Source organism: Sus scrofa, chromosome 5 (assembly GCF_054392235.1).
Source record: "Sus scrofa isolate SSC_HxYL_T2T_F1_AM1 chromosome 5, Sscrofa_HxYL_maternal_Yorkshire_Landrace_v2.0, whole genome shotgun sequence".
Lineage (NCBI taxonomy): Eukaryota > Metazoa > Chordata > Mammalia > Artiodactyla > Suidae > Sus > Sus scrofa.
In genome coordinates this window covers 33,627,641-33,644,705 of record NC_139387.1, presented here as the reverse complement: position 1 = coordinate 33,644,705, position 17,065 = coordinate 33,627,641, and the positions used below count along the sequence as shown (strand labels likewise).

At 35.5% G+C, this 17,065-nt stretch overlaps 1 protein-coding gene and 1 long non-coding RNA gene across 2 annotated transcripts in view; one reads left to right on the top strand and one right to left on the bottom strand.

The window, feature by feature from the left end:
- LOC146403307 (uncharacterized) overlaps positions 1 to 17,065 on the top strand; it is an 897,172-nt gene that overhangs the window by 602,892 nt on the left and 277,215 nt on the right. The window lies entirely within an intron of this gene.
- Positions 14,697 to 17,065, bottom strand: part of LEMD3 (LEM domain containing 3) — a 67,637-nt gene continuing 65,268 nt past the window's right edge. The window contains 1 exon segment of the mRNA NM_001315597.1: positions 14,697 to 16,900. Within this exon segment, the coding sequence (NP_001302526.1) occupies positions 16,737 to 16,900 (164 nt within the window). The 3' untranslated portion in view covers positions 14,697 to 16,736.

The following is a 17,065-nucleotide window of genomic DNA, read 5'->3' as shown; positions in this document are numbered from 1 at the left end:
GCAAAAGTACCCCAGCTTATGGTTGCCCTGGAAAGAAAAGTGAGTAAGAAACATGAACTGGAGGACCAATATACCATCCGTCATCCCCCACCTACACCCACACACACCCCCACCCCAAGTGCACAAGTGAGAACAGGCAGGGAAATTTTTTCCCTGTGCAGCCCAAGACTGTGGCCTTACTTGATTGGACAGTGTATGTAGGAGTGGGAAGGAAGTTCCGACAACAAGGTCCCTTTCAACGAAGGAACAGTTGAAAGATTCAAAGAAGGAAATCCATTTGAGATGGTATGACAAACCCAAAGGCAGGATAGGCAGGAGCATTCAAAGTGACTTTCTCCATTTAAAAGCTTAAGACCTTTTAGGTCTTATCTCCTGGGTAATGCAAGTGAAAATCCAAAACAGAGATGCAAAACTTTAACCCTTATCTCTTCTACTTTGTAATTCTGTTCTGAAATTACTTTCACCAGGCCCTAGTGTCCCACTTTGTGGAGGCTGAAAGGTCATGACAGTAAGGAGAAAGGTGTCTGGTTTCAGACTACTTCTCTCGTAGATATAGGATGCACAACTGATGGTCAACAGTACCCAAGATGAGCCCACGGTGAAGCTGGAGACCACAAAAAGCCCACAGCCCACACTTTTGGAGAGCATTTTGGAGAAGACAGGTGGAGGAGAAAGTAAGGCCAGGTCTCATGATTGGTCTGTGACTCAGTGGAGGTTGCCCCTGAACAAAAAGCGAGTTTTGCCAATTTGGGGATAGTAAAGATATGGAGCAGACTTGGGAGGACTTGGATACTGACTGACTTCTCAACAGTAATAGAGAACTTCGAAAAGGAGTCTAGATTCTTCTTTTGAGCCTCCCCACATTGTGATGAGTGCTCAGTAAATGCTCTTGACTGACTCTTTTAAACCGGAACTGGGGTTGGGGGGTTTGAAGAGGAAGGTGGGAGATGGTTAAGGAAGAGTTTATATATGTTCAACTCTCATAGAGAAAACAAATAGATCCAGTAAAACTATCAACCACTTAACTTTCCACAGCTGTGTAAAATGAAATAAAAAGTTAGTTCCTTCTGAAAACCATTATATTCTGTTCCTGGGAATAAAAGACAACACAACTAGAAACTACAAGTAAATTGGCTAGCATTAATGAAAAAAAATGTAACTATATCACAACCAAAACTCTGAAAATTCAAGATACTTAGTGGAAAGAAACCCTAAAGAGACATTTAGAAGAGTGTTTGAAATAAAAGCACAACAACATTAAAACAAAACATTTTCCAAAGGAATCAAATGATGCTCAGCTAATTTCATATCACTTCACATCAGTATGAAAAAATACATTGGAAAATTTATACATTAAGTAAGCAATGATGTTATAAACATGAATGAAATAAATCTGAACTATTTCCAACTTTGCCTCGAAAATTCCTTTGGCCTGATGGCAGAATTATTCTTTCCTGTGTACTCTCTGGGAAGCAGCACACCCATTTTCATCTTTGACACTTCTTTCCTGTATCAACGTTCATGGGGAATTATTTTCATGCTGTCCGGATAATTCTCCCTAGGTTGATATCTCAGATCAAGAAGTCATGTCGCAATGGGTCTTAAATATCAGAATACCTGGAGAACTTGTTACTATCACGGGATTTCTCCCAGACAGTGATTCAGCAGGTCTGGTGAGGGATTTAGGAACTTGTATTTCTAACAAGTATCCCCAAATGATTCTAAGACAGCTGTTCCACATATCTTTCTTTGAGAAACTCTGGTTTAGAGTAACCGGAGTAATTTTCATGTCTGCTTTCCAATTGAGGATAAGTTTTGACCTCTCCTCTCTATAATGCCCATAAGAGGGGTGGAAAGCATTACAGGGAAATACATGCGTACATACATAACACAGCTTTCGTGACCTTTACAGGAAACTCCAATAACTAGAATTTTTGGTTTATAATAAGTTTTGAAATGAGGCAATACAAGATTGAATTGCTTCTTGAATCATCAATGGTTAATCTCCTCATAGTTTTAGTGCTATGAATATTTTACTGTATTCCTTGAAAATTGGTTCTTTTTGAATCAGGTTATAACTCCTAGGTAAAGTGGAATATTGTATTTTTCAAGACATATCTTTAAAAATTACTTCACATGAACATGAATTTTATGTACTAACCTAATACTAGAATGTGATATACTTTATGATATATAGTTGACCCTTGAATAATGCAGGGGTTAAGGGCGCAATCCTCTGCACAGTCAAAAATCCGAGTATAATTTATTGTCAGCCCTTCCTATACTTGGTTCCTCAGTACCAAAAATCTACCGTTTTTGCCTCCACTTATCCAACCAATCACAGATTGTACTGTAGTATTTACTGTTGAAAAAAATCCGAGCATAAGTGGACTCATGCAGTTCAAATCCATATTAAGGGTCAAGTGTACTTTATTATAGTATATATATTTTTCTAACCATAATGAAAATAGCATACTTTTCCAAATGTTTAAATTACATAATGGCAATATTTATTCCACCAATCTCCAAATATCAGGTTCCATTTTATAACCAAGTAGTGTTTTAAGTATATTCAGCTGTCCTTGGGGAAAAGCAAGAAAAGTGATTTACTATGTTATTAAAGCATAGTAGGAAATGAAAATAATTTATATAATTAGACTGAATTTTATTTAGATATGAAACATGGTAATTTTTGAAAATGTCTATTTAAATGAGATACATTGAAATGTGTCTTATTTAAATGTAAAACTATGTATATAATTCATAATGATGAATAGCAGAATGAGTGACCAATCAACATGGCCCTTTGAATGTAAAGACAGGATTCAACAACCCACATGACTACTAATAACCAGTCTCTCTTGCTCACTGTCTGCTTCTCACTCATTCCTATTGCTCCTGCTACCTTCCAGGAATGTATACCATATAACAGAGCCTCAATGATACCAGATATATAGCATATAAAAGTAAGTTCCAAGACGCTTACAGTTAAAAGATTATACCAGCCTATATATTTAGAGTCATATTAAGGAGCATTTTAATAACATGAGACTGATTGTAGATAGTCATTTTCAAGATTTAATGCCTTCCATTGGTGAATCACAACTGATCTTTTCCAGTCAGGCCCATATCACTCTAATGACCACAGTAACACAGGATCCTACCTGCGTCTTCGACCTAAACCATAGCTCACTGCAATGCCGGATCCTTAACCCACTGAGCAAGGCCAGGGATCGAACCCACAACCTCATGTTACCTCGTCAGGTTCACTTACCATTGCACCATGACGGGAACTCCACAAACATGTTTCTTTATGGTTTCTATCTTTGTTTCTGTGCTTAACTCTCTATCAAATGTTTTCCTCAAAAAAATTTTTCCCATGCCCTTGACAGACGAAGTTCCCAGGCCAGGGACTGAATCCATGCCAGAGCAGTAATCTGAGCCACTGCGGTGACAATACCAGATCCTTAACCTGCTATGCCACAAGGGAACTCCTCCTCTGATTTTTTTATTAGTTATTTTGTGACTATTCCTCAAGGCTATTCCTCCTGGAATTTATCTGGGTATGTGTAGAGGGCTATTGACAAGTGAAAAACACAGAAAGCTCATCTAACGTAGATATCATATTGATGATATAAAATCTAACATGAAAACATGAATTCAGAGTCAGAAAAAAGTATAATCTGCCGCCTTAGCCATTATCTGCTAAAATCTACTATTCTCACCCTAAACCCAACAACTCTATGTTTGCATAATATCATTCATTATCTCATTGTTTCCAGTTAATTGCTTAAAACAGTGCTCTCCAAACTTTTTTTTACTTCATGGCACTGAAAGAAAAGGATAATCATTATACAGTGCCCTGGTTAAATAGAAGAGGCTATTTAACAATCTGCTGGAAGTTAACGAGGCCTTGAGCTCCACCTCTCCAAGTCCTGCTGTTATTCTAAAGGCCACATCTAAATGGCTACATATGGGTAACCATTTGTGACACACCAGTTGGGAAGCTCTATTCTGAATAGTTGTGTCAGTTATCATGTTCCTTTAATAGGATCTCTTCTCCAAGTATATGTTAGTAGGGTCTATAAATCAGAGGCTGGTAGTGATAGAGAGACTGTGACTGTCAAATAAAAAGAGAGCACTGAACAAAGTAAGCATCAGGAAACCATCCTCCTTCCCCTTTTGTCCTGGAGCTTGCTTGGTAAACAGAAGAGACTGAACTCCAAGAAGACAACTGAACTTGTATATTTGAATGACAATCTGCAAGACATAACATGGTGCATGGCTGATAGATACTTGAGTTATGAGGACACTATATTATGAATCATAAAATATTCTTACAAAAAGTGCTCTTAAAAAGTCAATCCCTCCAACATTCTTCACTGCTTCACAGTATCATCTATGTTAATGTCTGTTGAGCCAGTGTCTTGAGCATATTCACAGGTGATAACATCTATCTATCAAATCAGCATCTAAAACAGAATATCCCTATTGAACTTTCAGGCAGCAATCCAACACAAGGATTGTTTTTTGTAAAATACATGAATGATTTTCAAAGATGAGGGCAATAATGAGTGGTGTAACAGAATTTATTGCCAGCAATATGATGGAATATGACATCCTGAATAAACCTCCCAATATAAATCTTTTATACTGGATTAAATATGAAAAACATCTTCTGAAGTGAACTACTTATCTGGCAATACAAGGAAGAGAAATTCTTAAGGCCAAAAATGAAACGAAAAGCAGAAAATGAAAAGATATAATCAGGTGTGGGTGCCAGTGATGACCCAAAAGCACCTGCTGATCCCTGGTGACTTAGTTTTTAATAGCAATATATATATATATGCTTCTTAAGGTGTACGTGTGTGTGTGTTTTGCTTTTTAGGGTTGCACCTGGCTGGGGGTCGAATCAGAGCTGAAGCTGTAGCTGTCAGCCTATACCACAGCCACAGCAACAGTAACGTGGGATCTGAGCTGCGTCTGTGAACTACACCACAGCTCATGGCAACGCTGGATCCTTAACCCATTGAGTGAGGGCAGGATCCTCATGGATCCTAGTCAGGTTTGTTACCGCTGAGCCATGACAGGAACTCCTATTTTTCTTATGTTTATATGGAACAATCTTCAGGATAAACTAGGCCATAAAAAAAGCTTCAGAAGTTTAAAGAAAATGAAATTAAACCAAGTATGTTATCTAACCACATGGAATGAAATGAGAAATAAAAGAAGGAAATACGGGGAATTCACAAATATGTAGAAATGAAATAACAAACTTCTAAATAACCAATGGCTCAAAAAAGAGATGAATGAAAAGGAAAAACAATAGACAACATCATCAAAGCCAACAGCTGATTCTTTGAAAATATCGACAAAATTGATAAACTTGTAGCTTGACTGATCAAAAAAAAAAGAAGACTCAAATTACTAAAATTTGTGACAAAAGAAGGGACATTACTACTGACATTACAGAAATAAAGAGGATTATAAGGGAATACTATGAACAACTATATACTAACAGATTATATAACAGATGAAATGTAGGAGTTCCCATTGTGGCTCAGTGGATTAAGGACATGACTTAGACTCTCTGAGGATGAGGATTTGATCACTGGCCTCATTCAGTGGGTTAGGATCTGGTATAGCTGTGAGCTGTAGTGTAGGTAGCAGATGTGGCTCAGATCTGGTGGTGGTGTAGCTATGATGTAGGCCTCAGCTGCAGCTCCAATTCAACATTTAGCCCAGGAACTTACATATGCCACAGATGTAGCCATTAAAAAAAAAAAAAAAGAAAAGTAAAAATTCCTCAGACACAAACTACTGAAACTGACTCAAGAAGAAATAGGAAATTTGAATAGTCCTATAACAAGTGAAAAGACTGATAGAGTAATCAAAAAACTACCTCTAAGTCCTAAGTCTGATGACTTCAATGTTGAATTCTACCAAATACTCACTAACTTTTCCATAAAATAGGAGGGATCACGTCCCACCTCATTCTGAGACCAGTATTACTGTGAAGGAAAAAATCGGACCTCACAAAAAAACTATAGACCAAATATATCTTATGAATATAGACACAAAAATCTTCAATACTAATACACCAAATTCAACATATAAAAAGGATTAGACACTATGATAACAGCTTGTGCCAGGAAAGCAAAGTTGGTTTAGCATTTGAAAGTTAATACATTATCAGTAGAACAAAGGTAAAAAATCATATGAACATCCCAGTAGACAGAGAGAAAGCATTTGATAAAATCCAATACCCTTCATAATAAAATCAATTAACAAACTGGAAATAGAAGAGAATACCTCAACTTGATCAAAGAAAAGAAGTAAACACTTTGAGGTCAGTGAAATGAAGATACAGCACATCCACAGCTAACATTGTACTTAAAAGACTGAATGCTTTCTTTCCAATTTTCAGAAACACGACAGGGATGTCTGCTCTTACCACTTCTACTCAACACTGTACTGGAGGTACTAGCCAGAGCAATTAAGCCAAAAACAACAAGCAAACAAACAAAAAAAGCATCTAGGAAAATTAAAACTATCTATATGCAGAGAACATGATTCTGAATAGAGGAAATTCTAAGGAATTCACCAAAACCTATTAGCACAAATAAACAAATACAATGAGATGACAAGACACAAGTTCAATATACAAAAATCAATTGTATGCTACATATTTGTAATGAACAATCCAAAAGAGAATTTAAAAAAAATTCCACTAATATGGCCATACTACCCAAAGCAATCTACAGATTTAATGCTCTCTCTATCAAATTATCCATGACATTTTCCACAGAAATAGAACAACTAATCCTAACTTTATATGAACCCACAAAAGACCCAGAATTGCCAATGCAGAAAAACAACAAAGCAGAAGGCATAACTCTCCAAGACTACATACAATACTACAAAACTACAATATTCAAAACAGAGTGGTATTGGCATAAAAACAGACATACAGATCAATGGAACAGAATAGAGAGACCAGAAATAAACCCACACACCTATGGTCAATTGATCTTTGACAAAGAAGGCAAGAATATACAATGGAGAAGACTCAGCAAGTCGTGTTGGAAAAGCTAGACAGCTGCAAGTAAATCAATGACATTAGAACACACCTTCACACCACACACAAAAATAAACTCGAAATGGCTTAAACACTTAAATGTGAGACATGATATCATAAAACTCCTAAAGAGAACATAGGCAAAACATTCTCTGACATGAATCTTACCAATGTTTTCTTAGGTCAGTCTCTCAAGGCAATAGAAATAAAAGCAAAAATAAACAAATGGGACCTAATCAAACTTACAAACTTTTGTAGCAAAGGAAACCATAAACAAAATGAAAAGGCAACTTATGAACCAGGAGAAAATATTTGCAAACAATGCTAGTGATAAGGGCTTAATTTCCAAAATATACAAATAGCTCATGTAACTCAATAACAAAAAAACCCAAACAACCCAATTGAAAAATGCACAGAAGACCTAATGGACATTTCTTCAAAGAAAACATACAGATGGCCAACAGACACAAGCAAAGATGCTTAACATAGCTAATTAATAGTGAACACAAATCCAGACTACAATGAGGTACCACCTCACATGGTCAGAATGGCCACCAACAAAGACTACAAGAGCTGGAGAGTGTGTGAAGAGGGAACCCTCCTACACAGTTTGTGGGAATGTAAACTGATGCAGCCACTATGGAAAACAGCACGGGGGTGCCTTAAAAAACTAAAAATAAAATTGCCATGATCCTGAAATCCCATTCCCGGGCATACATCCAAACAAAACTTGTAATTTAAAAAGATACATGCACCCCCTATGTTCATAGCGGCACTATTCACAATAGCCAAGACATGGAAACAACCTAAATGTCCACTGACAGAGGAATGAATAAAGAAAATGGAATACTACTCAACATAAAAAAGAATGGAATAATGCTATTTGCAGCAACATGGATGGACCTAGAGATTATCATACTAAGTCAGAAAAAGACAATACTGTATGATATTACTTGTATGTGTGGAATCTAAAATATGTCACAAATGAACACCTATGAAACTGAAAGATTCACAGACATAGAAAAGAGACTTGTGGTTGCCAAGGAGTGGGGAATGGGAGAGGGATGGGTTGAGAATTTGGGACTAGCAGATGCAAAATTATTACATATGGAATGGATAAAGAAAGTCCTCCTGTATGGCACAGGGAAATATATTCAATATCCCGTAGTAAACTGCAATCAAAAAGAATATGTGTGTATGTGTGTGTATACACATACATCCATATAACTGAATCACTTTACTGTATACAAAGATGAATACAACATTGTAAATCAACTATACTTCAATTTAAAAATTCCATTTGTAATAGCATCAAAAAGAATAATATATCCAGGAATAAATTTAACAAAACAAGTATAAAACTTACACTCTGAAAACTATAAAAACATTGCTGACTGAAAATAAAGACATTAAATAAATGGAAAGACATCTGATTTTCATGTACTGCAACACTTAATATTAAGATGTGCAGATTCAACACAATTTCTGTCAATATTCCAGCTGGCTTCTTTGCAGTAACTGAAGCTAATCCTAAAATTCATAGGAAAATCAAGGGACCTAGAATAGCTAGCAGTCTTGAAAAAGGAAAAGATGACTCACAGTTCCTGATTTCAAAACTCACTATAAAACTAGAGTAATCAAGACAGTGTGGGAGTCCTCTTGTGGCACAGCAGGTTAAGGATCTGGTATTATCAGTGCAGTGGCTTGGGTCGCTGCTGTGGCCTGGGAACTTCCAAATGCCATGGGCGTGGCCAAAAAGAAAAAAGGGGGGGTGGTGGTACTGGCATAAGGGTATATGTTCAAACCAATATAATAGAACTAGGAGTCCAAAAATAAGCCCTCACGTTTACTGTCACCCAATATTCGGCAAGAGTGATATGATAATTCAATGAAGGAAAGCAGTCTTTTCAACAAATGGTGCCAGGACATCCCAAATGGACATCCACATATAAAACAATGGAGCTGGATCACATATCATGTAAAACTTAGCTCAAAATGGATAATGACCTTAAACATGACAGCAAAAATAATATAATTCTTAGAAGAATACGTAAAAGTATATTATCATGACCTAGGGTTAGGCAGTGGCTCTTAGATACCAAAACAAAACAAAATAATAAATTGGACTTCACCAAATGTCAAGATCCAGGCCCAGAGAGAACAAGTTTGAAGGCCCTAAGGTAAGATGTGTATCTGAGGAGTCAAAAGTGAACTAGAGTAGGTAAAGAGGCATGATAGGAGAAATATTGGAAGACATGGCCATAGGCTAGCGTAGAGGGCCCTGAAGGCCATGATAAGAAATTTGGATTTTATTCTAAATGCAGTGGGAATTATTAGATTTTATTTTAGGGAATGTCATGTTCTGAGACAAATTTGATTCCTGCATGGCAAATGAACTGTAGCTGGAGATCAGCTTAGGAAATTTCTATAGCATTCCAGGCAAGACATGAATGATGGTATCAAGAGGATGGAGAGACTAGAAATTAGATAGACAGGTAGATAGATAGACAGACAGACATGGAATAGCCGAAAGGATTAACTAATTGAATGTGAGAAGTGAGGGAAAAAAATAAAAAATAACTCCTAGCTTTTTAACTTAAGCCTACTGACACGTATGGTATAACTGACTGAGAAAAGACTAGAAGAGTAAGTTTGGAGGCAATAAGGCATGGAAATCAGAGTTTTGTTCTGGTGTGTAAAATGTGAAAAAACTTTAGTTATCTAAACTGAGATATCAAGCATTAAGATGAATAAACAAGTCTAGACCTAGGGGATGAGTCAAGGCTGTGGATAGAAATTTGGGAGTCATTCATTAAGCCGGAGTAGGTCCACTTGGAGAAAACATCTAGCTAGAGAGCAGCAAAGGAGCTCAGTGGACCAGGGCACTGCAGTATTAAAAAAGACTGAGTAAAGGGGGAGGAGGTGGCAGAGGAGACTGAAAAGGAGTAACCAACTAAGCAGGAGAAAAAACAAGATTGTGGTGTATGAAAGAACAACTCAGAAATAATTGGTTACTTGTATGCAAATTTAGTCACATGAGGTAGACAATTAAAAACTTAAAGCAAAAAGAGAGAAAAATGTAAACGAGGTAAGAAAAGGGAGGGATGAACTGCAGACAGTTTAGGAACAGTTAAGTTTTATTTACAACAGTTTTTTAATAAACTGATTAGCTGGCAGCTAGCAAAAGGTTAGGCTAAGCAGACTGTCTCTGAGCAGGCTGACTTGATCATCAAAGGAAATAGTTTCAGTTTATGGCTTTTCCAGAGGTCTTGAGTTTAGTTGTAGAGAACATGTAACAGGCTTACTTTGTGTATTTTTCAGAGTCTACTCCCTTAGGCAGATGTAAATCATTTCCTTATCAGAAGGTCCTCGTGTCACAAGAAAAAAAAGGGGAAAAAAGTATTAAAGAATATTTGAAGAAGAATGTAGAAGCCAAAAACTATAATCAGGAGATGCAAATTAAACTCTCAAAGGGCACCTACTACTACCATAGTATTTACATATGGCTGAGCACTTAAAATGTGGCTAGCATGACTGAAGAATGAATTTGAATTAAGGTAAATTTAACAACTGATACTTGATTCAGTTACAGGAAAACTTTTAAGTATATTTGGAAGAACTTGGGTATGTGAATAAACTTTTTGAAACTGTAGGTTTTATGAAATCTAAATATAGGCCAAGCATTTTCAATGAAAATACAGCACATGAATTAAGATGGGCTATGAATAAGGTGACCAACTATACAAGTTTTAGCTCTGTAAGTCAAACAACACAGAAGTAAATGTTATCTATATTCTAAATGTCAAACATGTAAAATAGCTCATTATTTAATGTTGTATTATTAATTTATAGATCAACATTTAGTACATATTGAGATGATAATATTCTGGATATAGAAGGTTAAATAAAATCAAGGTTAATCTCACCCATTTTAAAATTTTTAATGTGGCCATCAAATTTTTTCGCTTCTACAAATGGCATTATTTCTTTTTTCTGGTTGAGTAATATTTCATTGAGAGTGTGTGTGTGTGTGTGTGTGTGTGTGCGCGCGCGCGCGTACGCACATGCACACATGTATCTTCTTTATCCATGCCTCTGTCAAGGGACATTTAGGTTGCTTCTGTCTTGGCTATTGTAAATAGTGCTGCTATGAACATTGGAGTGCATGTATCTTTTTGAATTAGCAACATGGATAGATCTAGAGATTATCATGCTAAGTGAAGTTAGACAGTGAAAGACAAACATGATATCACCGATAAGTGGACTCTAAAAAAAAAAAAAAAAAAAGGAAATAAATGAACTTATTTGCATAACAGAAACAGCTTCACAGACTTTGAAAACAAACTTATGGTTATCAAAGGGGACAGGTGGTGGGGGTGAGGGATTGGCGTATGCACACTGTAGTATATGGAACGACTGGCCAATGGGGGGACCTGCCCTATAGCACAGGGAACTCTACCCAATACTCAGTGATAATCTATATGGGAAAAGAATCTGAAAAGAATGAATACATACACACACACACACACACACACACACACACACACACACACACACACATACATTCATTTTTTTGATTCTTTTCCCATATATATAATTGAATCACTTTGTTGTAAGGCATTAATTATTATGACAATGTAAATCAACTAAATCTCAATAAAACCTTAAAAAATGAAAAAAGTTGTTTAAATTACACATGGCTGACATTAAGCCTTGGACAACACTGGTCTAGACAAAGGGAGGCCTTAAAGTCCAACTTGAGTTTTGGCTATTACTCAGTAGGAAATAAAGAACGACTGAAATATCAAAATATACATCATATTAATTTTTTTAAGCAAAAGGGAGTATTGCAGATATGGAACTGTAAAAAATAAAACTGTGCTTTAAAGTCAAAATTTTAAATTAATTCAATACATCTAAGAAGAAGTGAAGTCAAGTCACTAAAGAAAAAAAAAAGGCCTGTAATATGTGACTAGTTTACAAACGCTTTACAAAAGCGTAATATACAGCATCAAACAAGTTCCTAGTCTTGGGTGCAAACCATTTATAAACAGTCCTATTTAAAAATCAACTTTTGTATTTACTCCTTCTTTTAACAGTCACAGATTTACAGATCTACTCAACATCTCACTTTTCTACAAATCAGGCAAATTTCCATTTAATATCAGATAATCATAGCAATGCTAGAATATTATGTAAATTAACGGATCTGGTTTTTAGAGTAAAGATTCTCAAAGACGGTCCTCTCTTACCCTTTCTCTAACAATGTCTTATAATAGAAAAAGAAATGTCAAGATTATTTTGTCTTTTACAGATTTTGGGAAGTCTTATCTTAGCATCCTGACAAGCATTTTGCTTCCACCTAACCCATAATACAGGGGAAGTCACCACCATCTAATCAGTTGCCCAAGCCAAAATTTGACAGTCATACTAAACTTCTACTTTGACTTCATCCCATTCAAAGACCTTTTCAAATTCCAGCTTCTTAAGTTGTTTCAAAATTTGCTTAATATCTCATCCCATCCCAAACCTCCATCTAAGGGCCACACAGATAAATATGGCAGAACTGGGATTAAACTAAATTTCTGTCTCCATATGGACTCTCTCTCTCTGGGTCATCTAATACACCTTCGTAGTTTTAACTCCCAAATTGTATCTCTAGCTCAGATTTTTCTCAAATTACCTCAGAACTGGAAATCCAATTCATTATCAAAAACCTCCACCTGAATATTCCATAGGCATCCCAATCTCAAAGTATCCAAAAATTGAACTTAGCATCTTTACCATCCTATTTGTTACTTATCACTTATTTTCCAAATGTTGGGATTGTAAAGAGTCCCCATATTAGAAAATTGGACAATTTCCTTCTCAATACCCAATTAATCAAGTCCTTCCTATTTTATCTCTTAGGCATTTTTCAAATCCTTTCTTCATTTTTCACCCCAAGAAATTTTCACCCTTATCTCCCTTCAACCCACATCCAACTTCAGAATGTGACCTACAAAGCTTTCCATGATCTGATCATCACCCACCTTTCCTATCTCTAATGATTGTCTTGTGTTCAACAGTTCAACACAAAAAAACTGTTTGTAGTTTATATATAGTTGTTTCTCATCATCCCATGCTCTCTACGCCTAGGCAGCCTTCTTTCCAACACTAAGGAGCAAGTGCAAGTCTCTGGTGTCACCCATGGAAGAAACTATATCTAAATACACAGGTTCTACTGCTTTTAAATTAAGAATCAACCAAGTGAGTATATCCTGATGCCCCTCCTAGAGGTTCTTAAGTGTAGAAATCTTCCATCAGGATGCATTTCTAGTCATGAAGTTTCTCCAATGGAGCTTAAAGGCAGTAGCTAGTGAGGCTCCCTAGATCAGTAGAATGAGCACTGTGGACACTGAGTTTCTTTAAACTACAACTTTTGGTTTCTAATTTTCAGTCAAGTACCTGTTCTTGAGCATCCTTTCCAAAAGAGTGGCTGCCAAAATTCTGCTTGGCTTAGCATCCTTTGTTGAGTCATCTGTAAGAAGTGACTTGCTGAGATAAGTCTAGGAAAAAAGGGCGAAGAAGCTGTGTAGGTGACCTACAGTAATGTACTGTCACTAGGAGCAGGGAGTTAGAATTGCAAGGTCAATCTTATTCAACAAAGTGTTCTAGGCACATGATACATCAAAATACTGTTCACTTGGAAATCACAACTTGTCACCCAAACACTGAGCACCTACATAAGGAAATTATAATGAATGCTAATACTAGACTTCTAGAATCACAAGACATTTCAGAATCTATACACCAATGAGCATGAAAATGGATTTTGTAAAAATTCAGGTTCCACGCACTGACTTTTATGAGCTCATCATGATAACAGAGGCTTCCCTAAGAGCTCAGGGGGAAAGGAGACTTATTCTATCTATACTAACGAAGAAGTGGTCGATAAATGTTGCCTCATCTGCCCTGATGTCTTCTCCATCTATTAAGATGCATAAGCTACCTCTCTTTACTCCCAGAATTCATTCTTTCTTCTCTCACTATATTCTCCACATTAACTTTTAATTTATCTGCCCTACACTATTTCTCTAGATTGTGTCCATCTGGAGAATTGGGCTATGACTTTTCCTCTTTGTATCCCCAACATATAACAGTGTGTGACATTTGTTAGCAATCAATAAAAGTCTACCAAATGACTGACTCATCAAGTCTTCTTTTTGTTTGATTAAACCACCAAAAAGATCTAAACCAATGCTAATCAAAGTAGTTAGCCCATAAACTGTTTACTTATGTAAGGAGTTTGAACCAGAATATGTAAAAAAATGGCTTCCTTTTTTGAGAAATTCTTGCTAAGAAAATAATGTCTAGCTAAACTAAGTAGTGTTTTAGTGAAACTTCTGATTTACATTCTTGCCCCAGTTTCAGCCAAACACTTGAAAGTTAGACAAAGATGTTTTTTCATAAAGAAAAGATGCTGAGGAATGGATGGTTAAAATTAACCTTAAGGGCTTCATCCATTTTTATAAACATACATATATTACAAATACTCAAAAAGATTTAAACTAAAGGTACCTATTTTCACTGGTAAAAATGAATGAATAAATAAATAAAGACGCAGGGCACTTAAAAATTTTTTAAAAGCCAAGACACATTAAAAAAAAACCTAATAAATTTTTAATTAGAATCTTTTCCTTTTTTAAACAGGACAAGTAACAGAGTACATCAAACTTCAGAACTTCTCAAATATCTAGTTAATATACACATTCCCATCTGTCTTGCAGGGAGGGATCTTGGTCAACTTAACAGTTTCAGGTAAAATAAGTTGCATAATAGTATATATTACAATAATAAATGTACAATGTTTACATGGAACATGTCTTAGAAGCAAGAAAAAGATGCATCTGCATCAAAAAGGCGACCTTTTAAAATGCCACAGCTAGTTTTTACATTCACTCTTGCAACAGGTCACAAGATGGGATCACTAAGCTCAGATAAAGCACTGTGATGCACATAAAATACAGAAAGATTGGTTATTTTATATATTATATATATTTATATTTCACACTTTAGCATCTGAGACATAAACTGAGAATTTAAAATTTATTCTCTTCAGATAACAAATCATTTTTTATTCTTCATAAACATGGTGCCCACAAAAGCACATAGGTAAGGCACAATAGGGTTTTCTGTTACAGAACAGTGTGCATCATGTTTACTTAACCAGAAAACGTGCATTAACTGTGCAAGTTCATGCTGCAAACCCAACACATATACAATTAAAAAAAAAAAAAAAGGAAAACTGAGTTTTAAGCAAAATCAAAATTGGTACAATGCCAGCTGTTTCACATATTCATTTGGACTGACAATGATGTATCAACAGGTTATTTTTAAAAAGCCAATTGTTACAAGTAAACTTTGCTTGGTAACTATTTTAATCTGAAATCTTAAACAATAATAAAGTAACTTTACTGAAACAAAGTAAATACTGAGGCACAAAGTGACCATCACTTGTGCATTTAGTATACTGCAAACTCTCATGACCCAAAATTGCAAATACAATTTTTCAAATACACATTTTGCTGCAACAATGTGCCCTGCTTTAAACCTGACATACAACAGGGAAGCTAACATTTCTTTAAATTATAAATAGATAGGGAAAATGACTTAATTCCAACAGCACTATGTCATAGCCCTAGTATTTATAATAAATACAGCTTTTCACAAAATACTTTTCCAACATCTGCCAATTGCTTCTTTATTGCTCACATAAATTTGAATCCATTACAACTGGTATCAGAACTTTCACACAAACTCATACATTTTTATATAAAACCTATAAAAGATATTTTAAACTTGTATCTAATACTTCCAGGTGTTTGGCTGTTTGATCTATATGATAGTACAGCCATATGTATATATGTGTGTGTATATATACACATATACACATACATATATATACATACACACATATATACACATACATATATACACATACATTAGATTATGAATAAAATAGGAAGCTTATTTTACTGCTTTAATGCAGACATCCTCACAAAACAAGACTACTTTCGCCATCACCAGCATTTATACATATATACAAAAGCCAGTTTAAGTACATGTACATCCTCTTATACTTATATGTAACCACTAAACCCAAAATGATTTTTCTCATATTCCAGCGGTAACAAATGAATCTCTTACAAGCAACAGAAACCTAAGATTAAATTGGGAAATTAACAGTTTTACCACATTAGCCTGTAAAGAACTATATAGGTGACTGTATACAAAAATTCACAACATTAGTTTACAGGAAATTATGGAAATACAAGAAGCCTTTTCACCATGCTTTTGTGTGGTTATCCAAACACTTCTTGGTGCAAAAATACAACCACCACATCTGAAAATGCTTAATAAGGTCAATGTTCCTCATGCAAAACTTTAAGTGCATTGGCTTAACTGAGCTCCAAAAACTGAATGAAAGAATTATTCTATGTACTCAGCATTGCTGCCTCACTGCTAAGTCCCTTTGGAACCTTAAGATTTCTGAAACATTCAAACAGCGCTGTATTCAATAAAAATACATACAAAAAGCATTTAAAAAAGGAGACAGAAAGCCAAACAGGAGTTTTCCTATTGTAAAGAACAGTCCTAGGAGTGGAAGAAAGTCTTTTCAGGAACCTCCTTGCGAATTGGCTAGGCCAGTCCGAAGACGAAGATGAGACATAGAGTTCATATGTTTATTTGATGGCTTCAAGGGAGTGTTGCAAGTAAGAGCTTGGGGAAAGCGATGGTGATATCTATCTAGTCGTAAATATTTTACTGTAACCAATTTCCCTGTTGTAAGATAAAAATAATATTTTAGATCTGTACGAATATGCTTAATATTTATAGAAAATAAACTGTGGTAAAAGACATAAGAACACAAAACATAAACAAAAATCTAAAATTATTGCTCTAAAAATGCTAACCTAAAAGTCTTTCATTTAAAATCTGCTATAG